At 41.2% G+C, this 23,312-nt stretch overlaps 1 protein-coding gene across 5 annotated transcripts in view; it reads left to right on the top strand.

Annotated features, from left to right (window-relative positions):
* The window catches only part of PIP5K1B (phosphatidylinositol-4-phosphate 5-kinase type 1 beta), a 299,598-nt gene that overhangs the window by 215,125 nt on the left and 61,161 nt on the right, over positions 1-23,312 (top strand). For 3 of the 5 annotated variants that reach the window (XM_055310888.1, XM_055310890.1, XM_055310889.1), the window contains 3 exons: positions 454-538; positions 8,172-8,327; positions 13,356-13,500. In XM_055310888.1, the coding sequence (XP_055166863.1) occupies positions 454-538; positions 8,172-8,327; positions 13,356-13,500 (386 nt within the window). Of the gene's footprint in view, positions 1-453; positions 539-8,171; positions 8,328-13,355; positions 13,505-14,146; positions 14,330-23,312 lie in introns of those variants that run through there. The other 2 variants (XM_055310891.1, XM_055310892.1) reach the window with 2 other exon arrangements.

Here is a 23,312-nt window from a genome sequence, read left to right as displayed (position 1 = left end):
AAACCACACTTTTTTCACTCTTACGTTAGTGTTCTTTTGCTTGTTTATGTCCCTAATTTTTGTTCCCGACTGAAAGCGTTATCCTTCATTTTAGATGACACTAGAAACACTGGTTGCCTGTATGTAAAAAGCATTTAAAAGCCCCACATGGCAGCCAGTGGAATGAGGATCAGCCGTTTTGCTTTATAAAAAGCATGGTTAGCTGTCCCATGCCACTCTTCATAGTCTCTTCTGTCATGAATATCTAGGATCTTTGCTCATATTGTCTTATGCCTGCTTCCCCAGCCTGATTCCCGGGCACCACAGGTCACAGGGTGTTGCTCTTTTCCGGCTGCCAACATTCATGCCTTCTGGTTAAGGACATTGGCTAACAGAGAACCAAATGGGTAGATCTTTCTTTTAGCTTGAAATGAAGTGAAAGGTAAACCTGTGACACTTGATTTGTATTTTCAGGACACTGTTTCAGTTCATCGACCAAGCTTTTATGCTGACAGATTTCTAAAGTTTATGAATTCCAGAGTTTTCAAGAAAATTCAAGGTAAGATTCTTAGGAACTTTTGTAACTTGTAGCACTTACTCACTGATCTTATTGTGTGTATCTTTGCAAGATATTTATTAGCAGGGTTTGGACTATTTATCTCCCCAAATCTGTGATGACTTAGTAATTAGAGTTAAGTATCCCATTGGGTATTTGAGGCCATAATCATAAGAGTCCTATTTTGTGGTGGAAAAAATTAGAAACTGGGATCTCTGGGTGGCGCAGCGGTTTGGTGCCTGCCTTTGGCCCAGAGCGCGATCCTGGAGACCCGGGATCGAATCCCACGTCGGGCTCCCAGTGCATGGAGCCTGCTTCTCCCTCTGCCTATGTCTCTGCCTCTCTCTCTCTCTCTCTCTCTGTATGACTATCATAATTTAAAAAAATAAAAAGAAAAAAAAAGAAAAAATTAGAAACTGCCTAAAAGTCCAACCCTGTATTATACTGGTTAAATATATTATGGTACAATTTAATGGAATAATATATACAATAAAAATCATATTAAAGGTCCATTTAGGAGACACCTAGGTGCCTCAGTTGGTTGAGCATCTGACTCTTGGCTTCAACTCAGGTCATGATCTCAGGATCATGAGATCTGGTCCTATAGCAGACTCCATGCTCAGCACAGAGTCTCCTTGGGATTCTCTCCCTCTCCTTTCCCTCCCTTTCTGCTCCTCCCTATTCACATGCTCAAACACACACACAAACACACACACACACTCAATAAATAAAATCTTTTATAGACATAGATTTATTCATACATATATATGGATAAAGGATAAAATTCATATGATCATCTCAATAGATGCAGAAAAAGCATTGGATAAAGTACAACATTCATTCGTAATAAAAACTTTCCGCAAAGTAGGGTTAAAGGGGACATACCTCAACACAATAAAGGTCACATTTTAAAAGCCCACAGCTAACCTTATACTCAATGGTGAAAATGAGAGCTTTTCCTCTAAGATCAGGAACAAGACAAAGATGTCCATTCTCACTATTTTTATTCAGTGTCATGCTGGAAGTCATAGCCACAGCAGTCAAACAAGAAAAAGAAATTAAAGGCATCCAAATTGGCAAGGAAGACATCAGACATTCACTACTGGCAGATGACATTATACTATTATATGTAGAAAACCCCAAAGATTACACAAAAAAGCTCCTAGAACTGATTGATGAATTCATTAAAGTCACAGGATACAAAATTAAGACACAGAAATTCACTGCATTTCTATACAATAATAACGAAGTAGCAGAAAGAGAAATTTAAAAATATTTTAAATCACCAATTACCAAGTGCCAATTACACTTATCCCAAATATAATAAAATAGCCTAGACATAAACTTAGGAGGTGAAGTACCTGTACTCTGAAAACTATAAAACATTAGTGAAAGAAATTAAAGATGACACAAATAAATAGTAAGATATTCCATGCTCATGGATCGCAAGAACCGATGTTAAAATGTTCATTCTACCCAAAACAATCTACAGCTTTAATGCCATCCCTCTCATTATACCAACAGTAATTTCACAGAACTGAAAGAGCTAATCCTAAAATTTGTATGAAACCACAAAAGATCCCAAATAGCTAAAACACTCTTGAAAAAGAAGAACAAAGCTAGAGATATCACTATCCCATATTTCAAGATATACTACAAAGCTATAGTAATCAAAACAAGATAGTACCATCACAAAAATAGACACATAGTAGATCAATAGAACAGGATTGAGACCAGAAATAAGCCCACACTTCTATGATCAATTAATCTATGACAAAGAAGGCAAGAATGTACAATGGGGGAAAGATGGTCTATTCAACAAGTAGTGTTGGGAAAACTGGACAGCTATACACAAAGGAAACTGGGTCACTTTCTTACACTATACACAAAAATAAACTCAAAATAGACTAAAAGCTCAAATGTGACACCTGAACTCATAAAACTCCTGGAAGAAAATATAGGCAGTACTATCTTGGATATCACCCTAGGTAAAATATTTATGGATGTTTCTCCTCAGGCAAGGGAAACAAAAGCAAAAATAAACTCCTGGAACTACACCAAAATAAAAAGTTTTTACACAGCAAAGGAAACTTACTAAATGGAAGAAGATGCTTGCAAATGATACATCTGATAAGGAGTTATATCCAAAATATAAAGAACTTCTATAACTCAATACACACATAAGAAAATCTGATTTAAAAATGGGCAGAGAAAAAAAATGGGCAGAGGACCTGAATGGACATTTTTCTAAAGAAGGCATGTAAATGGCCCGCAGACATATGAAAAGATGCTCAGCATTACTAATCATCAGGGAAATGCAAATCAAACTGTCATGAGATATCCCCTCATACCAGTCAGAATGGCTAGCATCAAAAAGACAAAAAATAACAAATGTTGGCAAGGATGTGGAGAAAAGGGAGCCCTCATGCATTGTTGGTGGAATCCAAACTGATGTAGCCACTGTGTAAAACAGTTCCTCAAAATATTGAAAATGGAAATACCATATGATCCAGTAGTTCCACTACTGGGTATTTACCCAAAGAAAATGAAAACACTCACTCAGAAAGATACTTGCACCTCTGTTTACTGGAGAATTGTTTACAATAGCCAAGACATACAAGCAGCCAAGTGTCCATCTATAGATGAATGCATAAAAAAGATGTGGTGTTTGTATACAGTGGAACATTATTCAGCTATAAAAAAGATGGAATCTTGCCATCTGCAATAACATGAATGGACCTAGAGGATATTATGCTAAGTGAAATAAGACAAATATCATATAATTTCACTTTATATGTAGAATCTCAAATGAACAAACAGACCCTAAAATTCAGAGAACAAACTGCTGTTTGCCAGAGGGGATAGGTGGGGGGATGAGCGAGAGATAATGGGGATTAAGAGGTACAAATTGTAACATATAAAGTAAGTCATGGAGATGAAAAGTACAGCACAGGGAATATAGTCAATAATAATATGTAGTGACAGGTGGTGATTACACTTCCTGTGGTGAGCACTGAGTAACGTATGGAATTGTCTAATATGTTATACACCTGAAACTAATGTAACATTGTATGTTATACTTCAGTAATAAATTTTTTATTCTAAAAACTGAAAAAATATATAACTTTAAGACGTTTTATCAATTGTGATTATTTTATTTTTTAATAATAAATTTATTTTTTATTGGTGTTCAATTTACCAACATACAGAATAACACCCAGTGCTCATCCCGTCAAGTGCCCCCCTCAGTGCCCGTCACCCATTCGCCCCCCACCCCCCGCCCTCCTCCCCTTCCACCACCCCTAGTTCTTTTCCCAGAGTTAGGAGTCTTTATGTTCTGTCTCCCTTTCTGATATTTCCCACACATTTCTTCTCCCTTCCCTTATATATTTTAAAGCTCTTAATGCTTAAAACCATACTTTCTTTGTAGGTAAAAACTTTTCCTCCCTGCTTCTACCCCCAAGAAAACAGTCCCAAGTCTTCAAGTTTCTTCTTTCAAATTACCTTTTTAAGTCTTACTAAATCCTTAGATTCCACCCCAGAATTGAGTCACACTGGCAATGTAATAATGTCTGCAAAATCGTATTATTTTTTCTAGAAATGTTAGTCATCATAATGTTGAAACCTCACTGAAATTCTCTACCCAGATAATGTATCTAAAGCACTGAAACTTAGCTTCCTGGGATCCCTGGGTGGCGCAGCGGTTTGGCGCCTGCCTTTGGCCCAGGGCGCGATCCTGGAGATCCGGGATCGAATCCCACGTCGGGCTCCCGGTACATGGAGCCTGCTTCTCCCTCTACCTGTGTCTCTGCCTCTCTCTCTCTCTCTCTCTCTCTCTCTCTGACTATCATAAATAAATAAAAAAAAATTTAAAAAAAAGAAACTTAGCTTCCTGAAAGGAACAGTACATTCATGTGGTAAAAATCAACTGCTGTAAGATTTTCAGAAAATAATGCATTCATTCAACCAACAGTTGAGCACCTGTAATGTACCTAGCACTATAGTAAGCATGAATAATATAGGAAGATTTTTTTTAATTAATTAGTTCCTCCCTCAGTAATTTTTGGGTCAATGATGAGAACATGTAACAGATTTATAATCTAATGAAGCAATTGTTAGTAGAGTTTTTATATACACTACTGTAAGTACACAGAGAGAAATAAGACCAATTCTTCCACAAGAGAGCTTCAGAGTGAGAATAAAGTAAGTCCTAAAAATAAAAGCTAGCATTCATTAGGAAGAGGAGCAAGAAGGACATCTGAAGTCACAAAAATAGCATGTGCAAAGGCCCAGGGGTAGGAATAGACATGGTAGGTTCTAGGAATAGCAGCTAGGTGTGCTAAAAAGCAGTAAAATTCAGAGGCAGGTAAATGGCAGAATGTAGGGCTGAAAATGGACACAGAATCCTTATTGCCAGACACTGTTTAGTCAAAAACAAATCCAGAAGTTTCTGCAGCATGAAAGAAAGTGACCAGCAACCCAAACCATTTTTTGAGGTTATCCAATCAAGAGAAGTCCCTTTGGCTTCAGTTTTTGCAAAATTGAATCCTCATCCCAGGAGTGAGTGCCAGATAATTCTTTAAGGAAGATTCACCATTGAGGTGCCATGTGGCCCTGGCAGGGGTTCGATTTTGGTCCTCCTTGCTGCTCCTCCTGTGTGAGGCGGATACCGAACAAAGAGCTATTTCTTTTAATAGCTCTTGGCCTTTCCTCTACTGTGAACCACAAGGACACCCAGTTCTCGGAGTATCTTCCCCTGGTTCACGTTTCCCTGCCGCTGCCAACATTCTTTTCATCCTAGCTGTTTCTCAATTTAGAAAATCCGCATTGACCGAAGATCTGTATGGTGCTCCAAACTTTTGGTCTCACGGCCACTTTAACTCTTTATAATGGTTGAGGACCTCAAAAGTCTTGCAGGCATGTGGGCTGTTTCTCTAGCAATATTTCCCATATTAGAATTTAACACTGAGGAAAATGTTAAATATTCATTAATTCTCACAAAGTAGTAACTTTAAAAACATATGCATGTTTAAAAAAAGCCATTTTCAACAAAAAGTTAAAAATTCACATAAAAAGTAATTGTGACAAGTAATACTTTTTTTTAAAATTTTTACTTATTTATGATAGTCACAGAGAGAGAGAGGCGCAGAGACATAGGCAGAGGGAGAAGCAGGCTCCATGCACCGGGAGCCCAATGTGGGATTCAATCCCGGGTCTCCAGGATCGCGCCCTGGGCCAAAGGCAGGCGCCAAACCACTGCGCCACCCAGGGATCCCAAGTAATACTTTTCTAAAACAAATAATTTAGTGAGAAAGTGGCATCGTTTTACATTTTTTCCAATCCCCAACGCTGGTTCATAGAAGACATCTAGATTCTCACATCTGCTCCTGAATTCAGTCTATGGCAAGAGGACATGTGGCATCTAAAAACTCTTAAGAGTGAGAAAGGCAAATTATGTCTTGATATTATGAAAATAGTTTTTTTACAGTTTTTTTAAAGTAAGCTCTATCCCCAACATGGGGCTTGAACTCACAACCCCAAGATCAAGAGCCTCACTTGCTGTACCAGTTGGATCCAGCCAGGCACCCTTGAAAATAGTTTTAACGTTGCATACCTTCTAAAGGGTCTCAGGGGCCTTTAGTAGTCCCCGAGCCATATTTGAAATCCTCTGACTTAAAAGTTTTAAAATATTATATTGGGAGACAAAGGGTGAGAATTTATAAAAGCAAATAGAGGGGCACCTGGATGACTCAATGGTTGAGCGTTGTCTTTGGCTCAGGGCGTGATCCTGGGGCCCTGGGATTGAGTCCCACATCGGGCTCCCCACAGGGAGCCTGCTTCTTCCTCTGCCTGTGTCTCTGCCTCTCTCTGTCTCATGAATAAATAAAATCTTTAAAAAAAATAAAAATAAGATAAAAGCAAACAATGTTGAAGCAGAAGCCTGGAAAGCAGGTGTCACCACTGTTTTGATAGGATTAGGAGTTAAGGAGACTATGACTTATTTAGTCCATTTACTTTCCATTAAAATCCATTTTGGGGGCAGCCCTGGTGGCTCAGCAGTTTAGCACCGCCTGCAGCCCAGGCTGTGATCCTGGAGACCCGGGATCAAGTCCCACATCAGGCTCCCTGCATGGAGCCTGCTTCTCCCTCTGTCTGTGTCTCTGCCTCTCTCTCTGTGTGTGTCTCTATGAATAAATAAATAAAATCTTTTAAAAAATCCATTTTGATAGATTTTTAAACATTCACAATGCTTTCCCGTCAAAAAACAGCTCTGATTTTATCTCTTCTCCCCCTCGCATCAGCCAGGAAGGTGGAATCCTCTAGAAGGATGGCTGGGGTTTCATGAGTTCTAGCTCTGTGATCTCAAGCAGGTCAAAACTTTCCCAGTCTCAGTTTCTAGACCTATAGAAGGGTGGCCCATATCCCCCAGATAGCCACATGGTGGTTGAATGTTGGCCTCCAAAACCTAAAGCCCTCTCCAGATGTTAGTTATGATGATGATGATATTACTATGGTAGTAAGACTGCTCACAGGACACATACACTTTCCCTTCTCTTTGAGTGGAGAGATTGCCCACTCTTCTTTCCCTGCTTGTGTGTCCCAGAGTCCTTGTCCAATTGAGCTCTTGCAAGCTACCTGCGGGGAGGCCCCAGATGAGCTTGGCAATCTAAGCTCTGAGCTTCCCAAGGCCAGACTCGATTACTCTAGTGCATCGGCTCTCAGGTGGCCCCAGTGTGCACACCTTCAAAGGCAGAGAGAGACTGCCAAAAAAAAGTTCAGGGAGAGCACAAGCCTCGACTCCCTCACTCCTTCCCCTCCAAGGAAATTCTCTGACGGTGTTAAGCCAAGAATTATTGCAGCAGGGACTGCATAGGAATAGGGACAGTCTGGCTGCTGCCAGAGCCCCTTCCACAGATGCATCATTGGTAAAGGCACAGCCTTTGGCAAGCAGGATTGACGATGAGGTCCATTTGCCATGGTCCAGGTCCCCAGCGCACTGCCGAGGTTGTAGAATGCTGTTGGGACAAAGGTCAGGCCTGAATGATACATTATACATCTGACATAGCCGTGACATAGAAAGGATCCAGAGGGCAGGAAATTTCAGTGGAAAGTCACTTTAAAAGCAAAAAGCAACCAGAAGTGACTTTGGCTAAATTGGGCTTCATGAGTATAAGATTCAGATTAAACATTGGCATGTTTAGAAATTCCCAGTCCCCAAGTTAATAAAACCAGGGTCATGAGAATTCTCCTTGCTTTACCATCTGCATTTACCAACCCACCCAACCTCCTCCCAGCCCTAGAAAAACATTGCTTGGTGGCCAAAAAAGTGTCCTTCAGCAATAGAACGTTTGAATTTCACCTCGGGTGGGTGAGACTTGACTTCAAACTCTGGATGCGTATTCCAGTTCACGCGCATTCTAGGATCTTCTCGTTGAAGTCAAAGTCATTGTGGACGACTGAAATTGCCAAAACAAACAGTTCCGTCTCCCTTTCCTCACATATATAAAACAAAGTGCCTTGCTTTCTGCTCAAATAATGACAACTATGTTAATAAGAAAAAGTCTTAATTGAATAAAAAAAATTAATGTGGTTTAACAGTAAGTGTCTTTTTCTCTCCTTTTTCCTTCCTGTCTAGCCTTGAAGGCCTCACCTTCTAAAAAGCGTTGCAACTCCATCGCTGCCCTGAAGGCAACCTCTCAAGAGATCGTGTCTTCAATTAGCCAGGAATGGAAGGATGAGAAGCGTGACTTGCTGACTGAGGGGCAGAGTTTCAGCAGCCTTGACGAAGAAGGTAAAGACATGTAACTTTTTTAAAAAGAGAAAAGAAGATAAAGTCCTTCTGATTTTGCTTCTATAGGTGATATAGACTCAGAGTAGAACAATTAGAACACACCTGCTCTAAGAAACAAGGTATACGGTGGCACCTGGCTGGTCAGTCAGTACAGCGTGCTGCTCTTGCTCTCAGAGTCGTGAGTTCAAGCCCCACTTTGGGCACAGAACTGACTTTAAAAAAAAGATAAAAGAGGGGCACCTGGGTGGTTCAGTGATTGAGCACCTGCCTTTGGCTCAGGGCATGATCCCTGGGTGCTGGGATCGAGCTCCGCATCAGGCTCCCTGTGAGGAGCCTGCTTCTCTCTCTACCTATATCTCTGACTCTCTCTCAATGTCTCTCATGAATAAATAAATAAAATCTTTTAAAAATAAAATAAAGAAATAAAATCTATTAACTTATCTTCAAAGGGATATTTACAGTATGACATAGTACAAATTTTTGAATGCATAAATAATATATGTGGCTGATAATAAAAAAAAAGCTGGAAGATGTACTAAGATATTTAGAAATAAAGAACCCTAACCACACTATCAGGAGGTAACAAATCTGCACGTTTTTGTATTTTTACTATAGACTTTGTTCTTGGTATGTGTACAGTGTGTGTGTTTATGTTTTAAATGCACATATGCATTATATATGTATATACACATACATATATACACAATGTAATGAATTATCCATCTATTTAGGTCTTTAATGAATTTAATAAAAGTTTTATAACTTTCCTTTTGCTTGTCATATACATCTCCCTTTTGTTAGATTTGTTCTCAAATGGATAGAGAGACAGAGACACAGACATGTATTTTCTATCCTTTCAATAGTGGGTTTTTTTAAAGATTTTATTTATTTATTTATTTATTCATGAGAGACACAGAGAAAGAGGCAGAGACACAGGCAGAGGGAGAAGCAGACCCCCCGCTGGGTGCCCGATATGGGACTCGATCCCAAGACCCCAGGATCACGACCTGAGCCAAAGGCAGACAGACGCTCAACCACTGAGCCACCCAGGCATCCTTCAAATAGTGTCTTTTTAAGGTCTGGGTTTTCTGGCTGTTTCTTGCTACTGTGTAGACCTCTCTTCTTTTTCCTTTCTTCCTTACCTGCCAGCTAGGACTCCTAGAACAATGATGAATGGAAGTGGTGATTGCAGGCAGTCTTGCCGTGTCCTGATTTTAAAGGGAATGCCTCTCGTGTTTCACTGTTGAGAAAGAAGTTTACTGTATTTGATCACTGTAATCAGGTCAAGGAAGTTCCTTTTTATTTCTGGTTTGCTAAAAGTTTTTTTATCAAGAGTGAGTGTTGAATTTTATCACATACTTTTCCTTGTCTGTTGAGTTGGTCATGAGGGTTTTTTTTTTTTCCTCTTCTAATCCTAGGAGAGGAAGTGACATTTTAGACCTTTTTTTTTTTTTAATCAGTATATTCTTTTGGGAATCCCAACATTTCCTGAAAATTTCTTCTACTTTGATTAGATTAGATTTCTTCTGGAGCTTTCCTTTCCCCCAGAGTCATTAGAGTCAGGTGTTCTTCGTGTTCCCTTCTGCAGAGCTTATCCACGTGTACCACATTGGGTTAGTTTCTTTCTCATCTTCCAAGAAACCAGCTCAGACCCAGATTCAGTGATTCTGACAAAGGAGTTAATGACTTGCTCCTTTCTCGGGGCTGATGGCTGCCATTTCTGCCCCTTGCCCTAAGCTGCCCTTGTACCAGCATCTCCCCTACCACACTGCCTGGTCTTCTCAGAGCACCTATAAAACTGCAAGGTGTCTGTAGTCTGGGAAATAGGATTAACTGATTGTTAAACAATATTAGTTAAACTTACAGGTCATATACACCATATAACTTCTGGAGTTAAAGCTGCAAGTCCGGTCATTCATCTGTGGGGAGGGAAAGGGTATTAATATAAACACTACATAACATCCAGAAAGTCTGCAGACATGGGAAGTAGGGCACATATTGTACTTTTTTTCACAGATGACTTATTCCACCCATTGCTTCATTTTTAAAGGTACTTCACCCAGAAAAGCATCTGAAGGTCAAAGAAAAACCTACTGAGCATATTCTTTGAAAATGTTAACATACTATTATAAAATGAGTTTATCTGGACAGCTCTCTATATGTACAAAGTTTGCTACAAGGTTCAGCCTTCTTAGAATGCTCTGTAATTGGGGGCTTCCCTTTACATAGGGCACCACATCATCACCAAATTCCCCTAATTCCCCTCTAGTTTTTAATCCTCTCTTCTGTGTCATCATCCATGTCTCTGGATTGTATCCATTTTCTGTTGTCCTGTAACAAATTACCAGAATGTCAGAAGCTTAGTAGAACTTCCATTTAGTAGTCCACCATGTGTAAGTCAGAAATCTGGCAAGGCTCACCTGAGTTCTCTGGGCATGGCTCATCAGGTCTCAGAAACTGGGGTCGAGGCGTCAGCTGGGCTGCGTTCTCATCTGAAGGTGCTGAAGAAGAAGCCTCCTCCAAGGTCATCACGTGGTTGCAGAACTCAATTCCTTGTGGTTGTAGGGTGGAGGGCCCCATGCCTTCCTGTCTGATAGCTGCGCACTATGTCCAGCCCCCTGAGACCATCCACATTCCTTACCAGGCAGCTTGCTGCATCTTCAAGACTTTCTTACCAGTCATTCCTTCTCCCACTTCAGATCTCTGACCTCCAGACACAGATTTCAAAGCCTCAGTTGACTAGGCCAGCCGCTCCCCTTGTATTCTCTTTGACCAACTCACAGTTAACTAACTAGTAATATTAATTACATCTGCAAAATTTCTTTTGCCGTGTAAGATACAGTAATCCTGTCATATTCACTGGCTCCACCCACACTCAAAGGGAGATGATCAAGTGTGCAGGTCACTGGGGATCATCCTAGAGTTCTGTCTACCATGCTAGGTTTTTTGTTTTTTGTTTTTCAAAAAAAAACGAAGGATATAGGAATTTGAGGAAACAGCTCTCTGTTTCAAAGAGCTATTCCTAAAAGATTGGGGGTCAGCTCCTCAGTGTCTGGCCCAAGTCCCTGGACAGATCATGTATCTCTGTATTGTATCACTCAGGTAGCCTCTGGTTTATGAAGTCAAGACTAGAGTCTGCATGAGCCTTTCTAATTTAGCTCCATCTGCCTTATGTTGACTAGCAATTTATTAGACTCTGATGGGAGGTTATTTTTCAGATGCACTTTTCAGTATTATTAATAACATTTCAATACTTTCCTTTGTATTTAATTAGAAGGTGGGATCAAGTATATTAAAGATCACTGGCCAGCTGTCATATTACATTGAAGCCTTTCTAATTTTTGCATGTAGAGCACTTTTGTGACTTATGTTTTTATATGATTACCATCTGTTACTCATCATGGCAATTCTTTATTTTGACCTGAATCTAAGGCAGAACTGCACCCTCTCACACTTTTTAAAGTGTATCCAGTCTCCTGGTCCAGAGTCCAGCCCTTCTGTCCTTACCCTTTCCCTCTATGCTGCGTTCCACCCCTCCATCTACACCTCTTCAAACCCCAAATCCAAAACCTCGTACTCATGCCACAGTGCCCATTAGGACCGTTTTCCATTCATACACTTCCTAAAAATACATAATTTTGAGTCTGTAAAGGAATACTAGAAGTGCCTTGAAGTTATATTGTATTTATTATCATCTGTCTTATTTTCGTTTAGGGGAATGATTAAAGAAATCCACAGTCCAGCATGGTGACTTTAACAGCAGTCTTTTTTTTTAAGATTTTATTTATTTATTCATGAGAGACCCAGAGAAAGACAGACACAGGCAGAGGGAGAAGCAGGATCCCTGCAAGGAGCCAATTGTGGGACTCCATCCCAGGACTCCAGGATCACACCCTGAGCCAAAGGCAGATGCTTAACTGCTGAGCCACCCAGGCATCCCTAGTTAACAGCAGTCTACTGTATATTTGAAAGTTGCTAAGAGAGTAGTTGCTAAAAATTCTCATTGCAAGAAAAAAAAAACATTGTAACTATGTGGTGATGGATGTTCCCTGAACTGTGATGATCATCACAATCGGTATGTGTTTGAAATTGTCATGTTGGACACCTAGAATTAATATGATGTTATATGTTAATTATATCTTCATAAAAATTTAAAAATCAAATACCTCCCTAGGTTAAGAAAAAAAAATTAGTTTGAGGCCAGCTACAGAAGTTGAAGGACAGGACTCATCCACAACTATTATGTCCACAGTGTTCTATCACTGGGGATTTGCAAGTATATTTTTTTAAGATTTATTTATTATCAGAGAGGCAGAGACATAGGCAGAGGGAGAAGCAGGCTCCCTGCAGGGAGCCCAATGCAGGATTTGATTCTAGGACCCTAGGATCATGACCTGAGCCGAAGGCAGATGCTCAACCACTGAGCCACCCAGGCGTCCCAATTTTTTCATTTTTAAAAAGGCAGCCTTGGCTCTTAAAATATGAGGCCAAGAGGAGCCGTGGATGATGCTCAAAGATGTGTATGGGCACAAAAGGGGTTAAGAGATAGCTGGCTGTTAGTCTGGGAAGCATTTGTTCCCTGGCTGTTAAAAAGTCTGAGCACTTAGATCTAAATTGAGAATGATAGATACATGCATATCCTAGGGAGGGAAAGCAGGTTCCCTGTGTGTCTCTACATTTGCCAATCATCTTGTTAATCTCTGTCGAATTATCTCCTTAAGTTCCTAAAAGCATTTTATATCATCTTTTGAAACAGTAAATCACTTTATTAGGTTTTAAAAGAACATTCATAATGTCATTTCCATAAGCCATTTTGTAAATTAATGCCATTTCCTTTCTGGTTAACCTGTTTGCAAGAAGCTATTTTACATGTCTGCGGCAGTTCGGAAGAGTGAAGTGAATTCATAATTTAATTTGCAACCTGATAATGTAAAATGAATGCTTTGGAGTCAATTTAAATTATTACACATATTAGAGCACCATTTTTTCCAGAGATTAACAAGTATGTGTTGTGCTTCTGTTACCCAGCACTGGGATCCCGACACAGGCCAGACCTGGTACCTAGCACCCCATCACTGTTTGAAGCTGCTTCCTTGGCAACCACCATTTCGTCTTCTTCCTTATATGTCGATGAACATTGTCCACATGACAGGACTGCGCTCTATTCAAACAGGTGAGACTTAGCATGATCATATTACCAATCTGGCTATTACATCAGCATCCAGCTAGACAAGTATCTCTGAATTAGAATATGCTGTCCCTGGCAACCAAGATGGGACTATCACCTGCCCTATAAGTAAGAGAAAGAGAGAACATGCTTGATTTTTACTGTGGCAAGAAGCAAGCACATCCAGGGGAAAACCCTCATTATTTTTCTCCACAGTTAATCATTATGTCCTATAGAAATTATATACTTGGTTCTAGGGAGGAAGACCTTTCATCGTATTTCTTTTAATAATTTCTTAGGAATGGATTTTTTTTAAGCAAGTACTCTTGGTTAATATTGCAGATAACTGTAAAGACCTTTGAATATTCTCTTTTTATTTGAATGACCTTAGTAACTGTGGTAGGCAGATGGTCCCTCAAAGTTGTCCCTTGTCCTAATCCCTGGAACCCATGACAGTGTCACCTCATATAGCAAGAGAGACTTTGCCAATGTGATTAAATTAAAGATCCTGAGATGGGAAAAGTGTCTTGAATTTTTTTAGGTTGTCTCAATGAAATCACAGGGTCTAAAAAAAAAAAAAAATATATATATATATATATAGTTTTTTTAATACTCAGGCAGTAGATAACTTTATCCTTATGTTCCTTCATAGATCACGGAGTCACACCAAATTCAAACCCACAGGGAAGCTAAGAAGTGTTTACATTAAATGTGTCCTTCCTAAAAATTCTTAACAGTATGCCAGTCTGTCCTCAAGCAGTAAAATCTGATTATGCACAGGGTCTTGGTCAGAGGAAGACAGAAGATTAGGGTCAGACAAAAAGAAGTGATTTCAGAAGCAGAGGGCAAAGAGATACCTTGGAAGGTGCCACATGCCTGGCATTGAAGGTGGAGGACAGGGTGGTGAGCCGAGAAGTGCAGGCAGCCTCTAGAAGCCAGAAAAGGCAAGGAAACAGATGCTCCCTTGGAGCCTTCACAGAGGAAGCCAGCTCTTCCAACACCTTGACCTTCAGGACTCTGACCACCAGAGCTGCAAGATAGTAAGTTGTGTGATTTTCAGCCAGTCAGTTCATGATCCTTTCTTACAGCAGCCATAGGCAGCTAATCCAGTGACTCTCACACATGTAATGACTTAAGATTTGAGCGTTGGATAAGGACTACTGGAATTTCTTAAATGGAGAATATATTATTAGATATGTGTGCTTTTTAAACAAAACACTGTCAACTGTTGATTTTAATAATAGAAGATGATATCTTTGCAAAAGGACCACAATGTTGTCTGTGGGCTTAGCTGTTTGACTTTTTTCTCTTTCCATATGTGCAGTTCTGTAACTAGCCCCACTTGCCAGGCAGGGTCTACTATATATGTTCTTGATAATTATCTATTAAATTATGGACTAGCTCTTGTTAAAAATCCAACTCTTGAGAATCAAGTTCACATTTGTGTAGGCAAAGTGCTTCTTACAGCATAAGTCATCTTCTACCCCTAGGGATGCAGCCTGGCTCACTTGCAGAAAGAGGACTCAAGATGGTAGACTCATTTGTAACATATATGTTTATAGATTCTAGCTTGTTCTTTTGGCAAGTTAACGTGTGGTCATTGGGGCTTCTGGAGAAGTCGTTTTCTGTTGCCATTCTCTTCCTTCTCTGCTAGAGACATAGTGGGGGGTGGGCGTAGCAGAGGAGGCAGCCAGCCTTGGCCTGGAGAAGTGAAACAGATGGCAGGGTGAGCCATGGATCTTCATGGAGCTTTGCTTAGATAGCTCTGCTGGAAGGGTCACCAGATAAGGCTCCATTATAAATTATTCCGCTCATCTGAACCGTAAGAGAAATTTGGTTAGCTTCCTTGGGTGAATCGAATTTAAAGTGACCTATCCCTGTACATTAATGTGTACCTTAAATATTCAAATTTGTTATGTAAATTAGTCAAGCAACAGCTTTCTTGTTTCTGTGGTAGAGCTAAGCACCGTTGTTTTGTTCTCCAATATAAATAGCGGCTGGAAAGTCATAGGAAGTTTCTTACAAGGTCGAAAACAATTCTTTGTGAAGCCATGGTGGTTTCCTACTGTTTGCTACTGTTCTCATTATCCAGGGCGCACAATTGGATATGCTGTTAAATTATTTACTAGAATTTTCAACACCGGAATAAAGGGATTTTTTGCTTGGTTTGGGCTTTTTGGGTCTTTTTAATGATAGTGGTTGTGGATCAATATTCAGTCTCTCAGCCAGGAGTACTCAATTTTGGGGTATTCATGAGGTCCCTCACCATCTGGAACTGCCTCCTTCCTGGCCAATGTGGGCACTGCATGCTCCCAGGCTGTGGCATAATTCTTGGTACTTTTATTCATGATGATAGTAGTTATCATATATGTTTGGATGGGAAAAACATTAGTGTTATCTGCGGTATTTTTCCCTTTCTTTTTTTGAAGTGAATCGTCTAAAGCAAATCTTCCTTGGCATTATATCTCCAAGTTGTAATTTGAATGTCACAGCTGCCAGTCGGGGATTGGTTACAAGAACAAGAAACTGCTCTGTCTTAGGAAGAAAGGGACTTAATACAGGGAATTAGATGCTTACAGAGTCCATGAAAAGACTCTGGACTGGACATCAGGAAATCACCCCTGGATGACACCACCAAACTGGCCACCAGCAGCCCTGCAGCCTTGGCCACAATCAAGCAGGTGCCCTGCCAATGAACCACAAGCCAACAAAAAGCATTTTGGTGACCCCAGAATGTTTTGTTTTGCTTTTAATATTTTATTTATTTATTCATGAGAGACACAGAGAGAATGAGAGAGGCAGAGACAGAGGCAGAAGGAAAAGCAGGCTCCCTACAGGGAGCCCGATGCAGGACTCAATCCCAGGACCGCAGGATCACGCCCTGAGCCAAGAAGGCAAGCGCTCAACCTCTGAGCCACCCAGGTGTCCCAACCCCAGAATGTTTCTTAAATAAGCTATAATTTAAAAATCAAGCAGTTTCACTAAAATACCCAGGTCCTTTTGAAAAATCACTAGTTTGGGCCCCACTTAGCTTAGCATTTACCAGCTGGAGGGGAGAAGCACAGGCCCTTTGAGTCACCACCTTCTGCTTTGTTCACCTGAGATGTTGCCTACCTGCCCCCCTGGACATTTCTGATTTTAGCCTGGAGATAGAAGAGAAGCCAAAGGCATGCCTCTGATCTTACCCAGTGACTTAGGGCAATCATAAGGAAAAGGTGCTAAAAAGGCACAGAGGTGCTCAAAAGAAATTAATAGCCTGTGAACTCCTGGGAATCAGTATCCCTACCTGCCCCACCATGCCCAACCCTAGTTGTTCGACAGGGAAGCCTTACCAGCAAACTGAAAAAAAAAATTGTCATAGTTTCCATCATTTTTTTTCCCTTTAGAGCCTTCCTAGACCTATGTGAAGTCTCTGGAGATGATAAACAAACATTATTCTAAATCTCTTCCAGCCTGCTATGTTTTAAAACCTAATCCAAATAGCCTGGAAAGAGAATGAGTTGAATATTGATGTTATAATTCACATGTTAGGTTTTTCTGTCTATGAATCTTTGGTCTGTTAAGGCAGGGTGGCCTGTTTTTTCCATTCCAACTCTAAGGTCTACATCCCTGCCCTTAAATAAGCCATAAATACTTCCACTAGCGGTCGTCATTCTGTCAGTCTTTTTAAAATCCTTCACTCTGAAAGGTGTCGGTTAGTGCTGGGATGTCTCCATACCTAAATTATATATTGCAGTGGGAAAACTGCTGTCTCTGAATTATTCCCCTTTTTGAGGGATTATTCTTTGTCACTGCAAAAACTCTGATAGCAATCTGTTCTTTTTAATTTTTTTAGTATATTCCAAAAATTGAGTAAGAAGCAAAAAATAGCATTTTTAAAGTGTATATTGGGGCGCCTGAGGGGCTCAGATGGTTGAGCGTCTGCTTTCGGCTCAGGTCATGATCTCAGGGTTCTGGGATCAAGCCCCACATCGGGCTCCCTGCTCAGCAGAGGGGTCTGCTTTTCCCTCTGCCTCTGCCTCTTCCCCTTCTCCTTCTTTCTCTCTCTCAAATAAATACATAAAATCCTTTAAAAAATAAAGTATATTTTTAACCTGATGACCAGGGGTACCTGTTTTCATGAACTTCCACTGTGCAGATCAGTGTTAGAGCACGCAGCTCATAGGAGTGGAGAAAAATGTGTTGTGGGTCTGTCCTTCCCAATCAGATGGTACAATTTAAATTCTGAGTTTTTGATCCTTGAATTCTTCTTTCCCTGTAAGAGCTCTGTTCTTTTAGAGAAGGCATACATTGAACTCTAAGAAATGCAATGGCAAGTGTGTTTTTTCTCAAAATTAAGAAGAATCTAAAGCAGAAATCCACTACACTCATGAATATTAATTTCCCTCATGATTTCCTGCACCATTGGTCACAAAGCTGGTGCTCTGATCATGCTTAAGTATCGAGAATCCTACTGCATCCCAACTTACGTAGAGCTTCCCTGTCAAACTTGCCTTTACCTTCATTGCTGCCCTGGCCAGTCTCATGTTTTACTGGTGACTGTTTCAAATAGCTGGCTCACCCTGAGGGCATTTGGAGTGTTCTAAGAAAGGCCATTGTATCAGAGGAGACACTGCTGGTCATTTGCACGTAGAGGGATAGCTGGCAAAGTCTCCCGGAGTGATGGGTCCCGCGTCATAGATCTCAGAGGCTGACCCAGGGCATCTGACTGTTGTTTTGTGTACTTTTCTTCCTGCTGTTAGAGTCTCATAAACCCAGGAGAGGGGTGGAGCTGAGGTGGAACGACCCGTTACCTTACAGACTTGTCTAAGAGACAAGGAAAGGGAAACGCAAAGACACGTGCATGCTGTGACACGCTGCCACAAGGTCACACGGTGCACCAGTAGGATTTAACTGGAACACAGCGCTCGGGGGCGCAAGCCTCACATTCTCTCCACCGTTACCATCCTTTCACTAACAGCCTCTTGTCCTTCTGTCTTGTCCTTGCTGTGTGCGCTGTGCAGGAAGATTGATGGACCCGGTTTTCCTAACATGAATTATGGCTCATAACTGAGCGAATTTTTGCTGCTTAATAACTAAAGTATTTCTGTTAGACAAAGTGGTGGGTTCATATGAATGCCTGCCCATGACGTTTGTTCTAAGTCATTGGCTAAGGTTGCTTATTCAGAACATCATGGCAGGGTGCCTTGGCGATGCATTCTGTTGAGCATCCAACTCTTGGTTTCAGCTCAGGTCATGATCTCAGGATCATGGGATCAAGCCCCACATCGGGCTCTGTGCTCTGCATGGAGTCTGCTTGAAATTCTCTCTCTCCTTCTCCTTCTGCCCCTCCCCTCCTTCTCAAATAAATAAATAATCTCTTTTTATAAAAGAACATCATGGCTATGGGAACTCTTTTATCATAGCAGTGTTTGTACTTCAAACCATCAAAATCATCTGATAATATTACTAACTATAATAATAGCTAATTCTTGGGCCTTACTAAGGTTCCATGTTAAGTTCTTTACATGCATCAAAGTGATTTCATTCTCCCAGCCACCCTGTAAGGTCGTCATCATGTTTATTATCTCCAGTTTATAGATGAGGCATGTTCACAACATCAAGTCATTTTCCCGAGGTCAAGTGGCAGCCAAGTGGAGCCATGGTTTCCATGCACAGCATGGATACTGAGCACGAGGCACCAGCCACCCTCACCCATGCTGTCCCGTTTCAGATCATGTGCCCTTGAGACGATGATGCTTTTCATGGAAATTCGGTAACACCCACATGAGGCCTACTCTCCCTCATCCATTTTGCCTTTTCTTTCTCCATGTGATTGTAAGTGAGGATTTTTGCTTCTCAAGTTGTTAGAGCCCCAGTGTTCAAACACTAAAAATATGACATACTGACTGAAATCCACAAGCGACCTGAAATAGCTCCTTCCTCAAGTTTTTATTTCCAGCCGTTCAAGTAGACACCACATCTTTACATGACTATAGAGGAGAGACTTTTGTTAAATACATTTCTGCTTGATTTAGACAATCCTATATCTTCCATGGACAAGGTAAGGTTAAGAAAGGACATTTGTTACTTACAAGATGAGGGGGAAAGGAGGTGGGTGGCCAGAACTTTCTAGTAATTCCAGATCCTTACTCATAACCTCAAGGGAGGGACAGCATCTGCCTCTGGCATCTGCTGTGCACATGGCAGCTGCCTGCTGATGCAGGATATCATTCTGAGCCCTCCTGTGGGTGCTGGATATTGAATCTGACTCCTCCAGACTCTTTGTGCTTCTATGGTCCTTAGTCTGGTTACTTCTACCTTGCAGACAGACCATTACCACCACCATTCATTACCTCCAGCCAGGCCTTTGTCTTGCATGCTCATTATAAACCACCAGTGAGGGCACCCCTTCTAGCTCTCTAATGTTGTTAGGCAAGCAGGCTCCCTGCGGGAACCCCAATGCAGGACTCCATCCCGGGACTCAGGGATCACAACCTGACCTGAAGGCAGACGCTCAACCACTGAGCCACCCAGGCGTCCCTGAAATGTGGATTGTTTTACTGCTTCTCCAAATGGTTGTTACAAAGATTAGTTGAAAAAGTAATGGGGAAGCACATATATTACCTCACTGGTACCTAGCAAGCACCATCAAAGTATTTGTTAAAATAATCCAGCGATTCCATACTCAACACCTTGCAGCTTCCCATAAGTTCCACCATAAGGGGCAGGATTTCATTGTTTTTTTCAAAACGCCATCCTGGAGTGTTTTATTAGTGAGCATCCAGTCAAGGAAACGGAAAACACACTTGGAATTTCAAACAGAATTTAGTAAAGAGAATTCGTTACCAACTGTAGCTGGACACGTAAAAAGGCGATGCTCTAGAAACCCAGGTAAATGACTGTGGGCAGCAGCTCCGGGCATTCACCCTGCCACCTTACGGAACCTAGACTCATGAAGGAGGCCCCACCTGAGGACCTGCTGGCACCTTATGAGAAGGGACATCGGAGGAGGACATCACCTAAATTGCTGGGCCAGCAGCAGAGACACAGCTGCCTTCAGAGACACTACCCTCAGGAAGAAGAAAGAAAAAAAAATGAGAGCGAGGTGGACCAAAGGCTTCTCCCCTCCTACCCCCTCCTCTCTGGCCAGAGCAGCCTGAGGGATGTAGTGTGCTGACTCGATCTCAGCATCACAAGGTAAAGTGAAACAGGTTGTAAATAACAGCCAAAGTACATAGGGCAAAAACGAGAAAGATGCAAGACCTCTTTAAAAAAAAAAAGGGATCGCTGAAATCAAAACTTGGCAAAGGTGGAGTGTGCGTGCTGGAATGGGAGTGGATGTAGACTCTACGCAGTAGAAGGAATCACAGAGCCACTTTATTACTGTGCCAAAATAATAGTAGAATGAATAGCTTGTGAATGTGAAAAAAAATAAATTTTTAAAATTATCTGTATAATTGGAGACTCTAGTATTTACCCACAAGTCTGTCTGATGGTCAGTAACATTTTCCCTGGTACTGCACTGGAGTGGATGCTGGTTACAAACATGCCTAGAAAACGTCTCCACGAATTGCAGGCACATGGGATAGATAAAAAGGTTCTTCAACTCAAGAATTCCCCAAGGAGGTTAGTAAGCCTGGGGAGTCTGGGTGAGACCCCCTCTGACAGAGCAGCAGATACATTTTGGAGGCAAAAGCCTTTTTATTTTATTGCCAACAATACCCCACCTGCCCCGTCTCATCAACTGAATATAACTCGATCCAGAGCAGACACGCATGAGGGACTGGTGGATATGGTGTCACTACCTTTTTTTAAAAAAAAAAAAACGAAGAAAAGGATTTAGGCAACCTCTCCCCAGTATCAGGAAACTAGGTCACCAAGCAAATGATGATACATGTTTGGGGAAGAAGAATACTCCTCAGGATCCTGAAGCAAAAAAATCTGCCTCATTACCCAGCCTCCCAAGAGAAGATCTCTTTTTTGGGAATTAGGACCATTTCAGGCCTGCTGGGATGACAGGTGAACCTAAGAGTGGTGTCACATCCCTTCCCAGTTGTGACTGAAGCACCTGCAGAGAAAATTGGAGCTTGATAGAAACTTCATAATATGCCTGTTGGTTTAGCTTCCCCCCTTCGCCCCAAACCCAGCAAAGAAAAAAAAAAGGATTTACATCACATAATCTGCACCTGGATTTTACTAGATGCCTTTTTTCCCCCTTTTGACAAATTGTAGAATTGCTTCTGAAGTGATTAGCTTTTCAAATGATCCTACGTAGATTTTGGCATGGGCAGGAAATTGAAGTGAATTTCTCAAATATCTGACATTATATGAGGAATAATTTAGGATTCAGCATTAATTCAGAGAACACATTTTTTCCCTCCATCTTTTATTCATTTATTCATAAATTCGACAAATACTTACTGAGCCCCAAACATGCCAGACATTGTGCTAGGGGCAGATGTGATTCCTCTCCCCCAGGAGATCACAGTCTAAAGAGGAGACGTGCTGGGTGCCTGCATAGCTCAGTCGGTTGAGTGTCTGACTCTTGGTTTCAGCTCAGGTCATGGTCTCAGGATCTTGGGATAGAGCCCCACATACTCAGTGAGAAATCTGCTGGAGATTCTCTCTCTCTACCTCTCCTTTTGCCCCTTCCCGCTGCTCATGCACACACTCTCTCTCAAATAAATAAAATCTTAAAAAAGTAAAGGGAAAGTGCTGAGTATTTAGTTTTTTGTTGTTTTTTTTTTTACTCAGGTGTAATTCACAGGTAGCATTTTTTTTATTGCAAATGTACAACCTAATGATTTGATGATTATGCATGTTGCAAAACAGTCACCACGGTAAGTTGAGGTACCATCCCTCTCCATACAAAGGTACCCCCCAATATTTTTGTGTGGTGAGGACTTTTAAGATTTACTCTGTTGGCAACTTTCATGTTTATACTGCAGTATTATTGGCATGCAGTGAACATGATGTAACATTACAATCCCCCTCGTGTGACTTACTCATTTTATAACCTCTCCACCTCAGTCACCCATTTCACCCACCCCTCAACTCCACTCCTCCCAGCAACCACCATTGTATTCTCTGCTTGAGTTTTGTGGGTTCGTTTTCTTTTGTTGTTTATTTGACACAGAGAGAGCATGAGAGAGCAGAAGCAGGTGGAGCAACAAGTAGAAGGAGAGGGAAAAGCAGGTTCCTCGCCGAGCAGGGAGCCCAATGAAGAGCTCAATCCCAGGACATCAGGATCATAACCTCATAACTCCGAGTTCATTTTGTTTCTGTTTAGATTCCACACACAAATGAGATCATCCAGTATTTGTGTTTCTGACTTTATTTCATCACTTTGACATAATACCCTCAAGGTCCATCCATGTTGGATTTCATTTTTTTTATGGCTAATACATTTTTTGATGAAGTGGTACATGGTAATATTTCTAGGTGCCTTTTGTGCATAAAGATTTTTCATGGATCCAATTTATGGACAAGTCATATTGAAAAAAAAGTGGCAGAATGTTGGCTAACCAATGGATATCCTAACTTGCCTTTTATCCATTTTCTGCCTCTTAATTCTGACACCAAAAAAACTACATCTCTGTTTCTCTTGACTTCAGCCACTCGTGCTACATCTCTGGGAGAATGATTTCCCAGTGGTAGAGGCATCTCCGTGACCTTCCCAGGCCCATGCCCTCCTGCATGAAACCTCTAGAGGGATACCTGTCCATGTGTGACCATTCTCTACATCTAGGCTTCAGCATGCTCTTCAAGAAATTCTCATGCAGGACACCTGGGTGGCTCAGTGGTTGAGCATCTGCCTTCGGGTCAGGTCGTGATCC

The sequence above is a fragment of the Nyctereutes procyonoides genome, unplaced genomic scaffold (genome assembly GCF_905146905.1).
Source record: "Nyctereutes procyonoides isolate TBG_1078 unplaced genomic scaffold, NYPRO_anot_genome, whole genome shotgun sequence".
NCBI classification, from domain to species: domain Eukaryota; kingdom Metazoa; phylum Chordata; class Mammalia; order Carnivora; family Canidae; genus Nyctereutes; species Nyctereutes procyonoides.
This window is presented reverse-complemented; position numbering and strand designations above follow the sequence as displayed.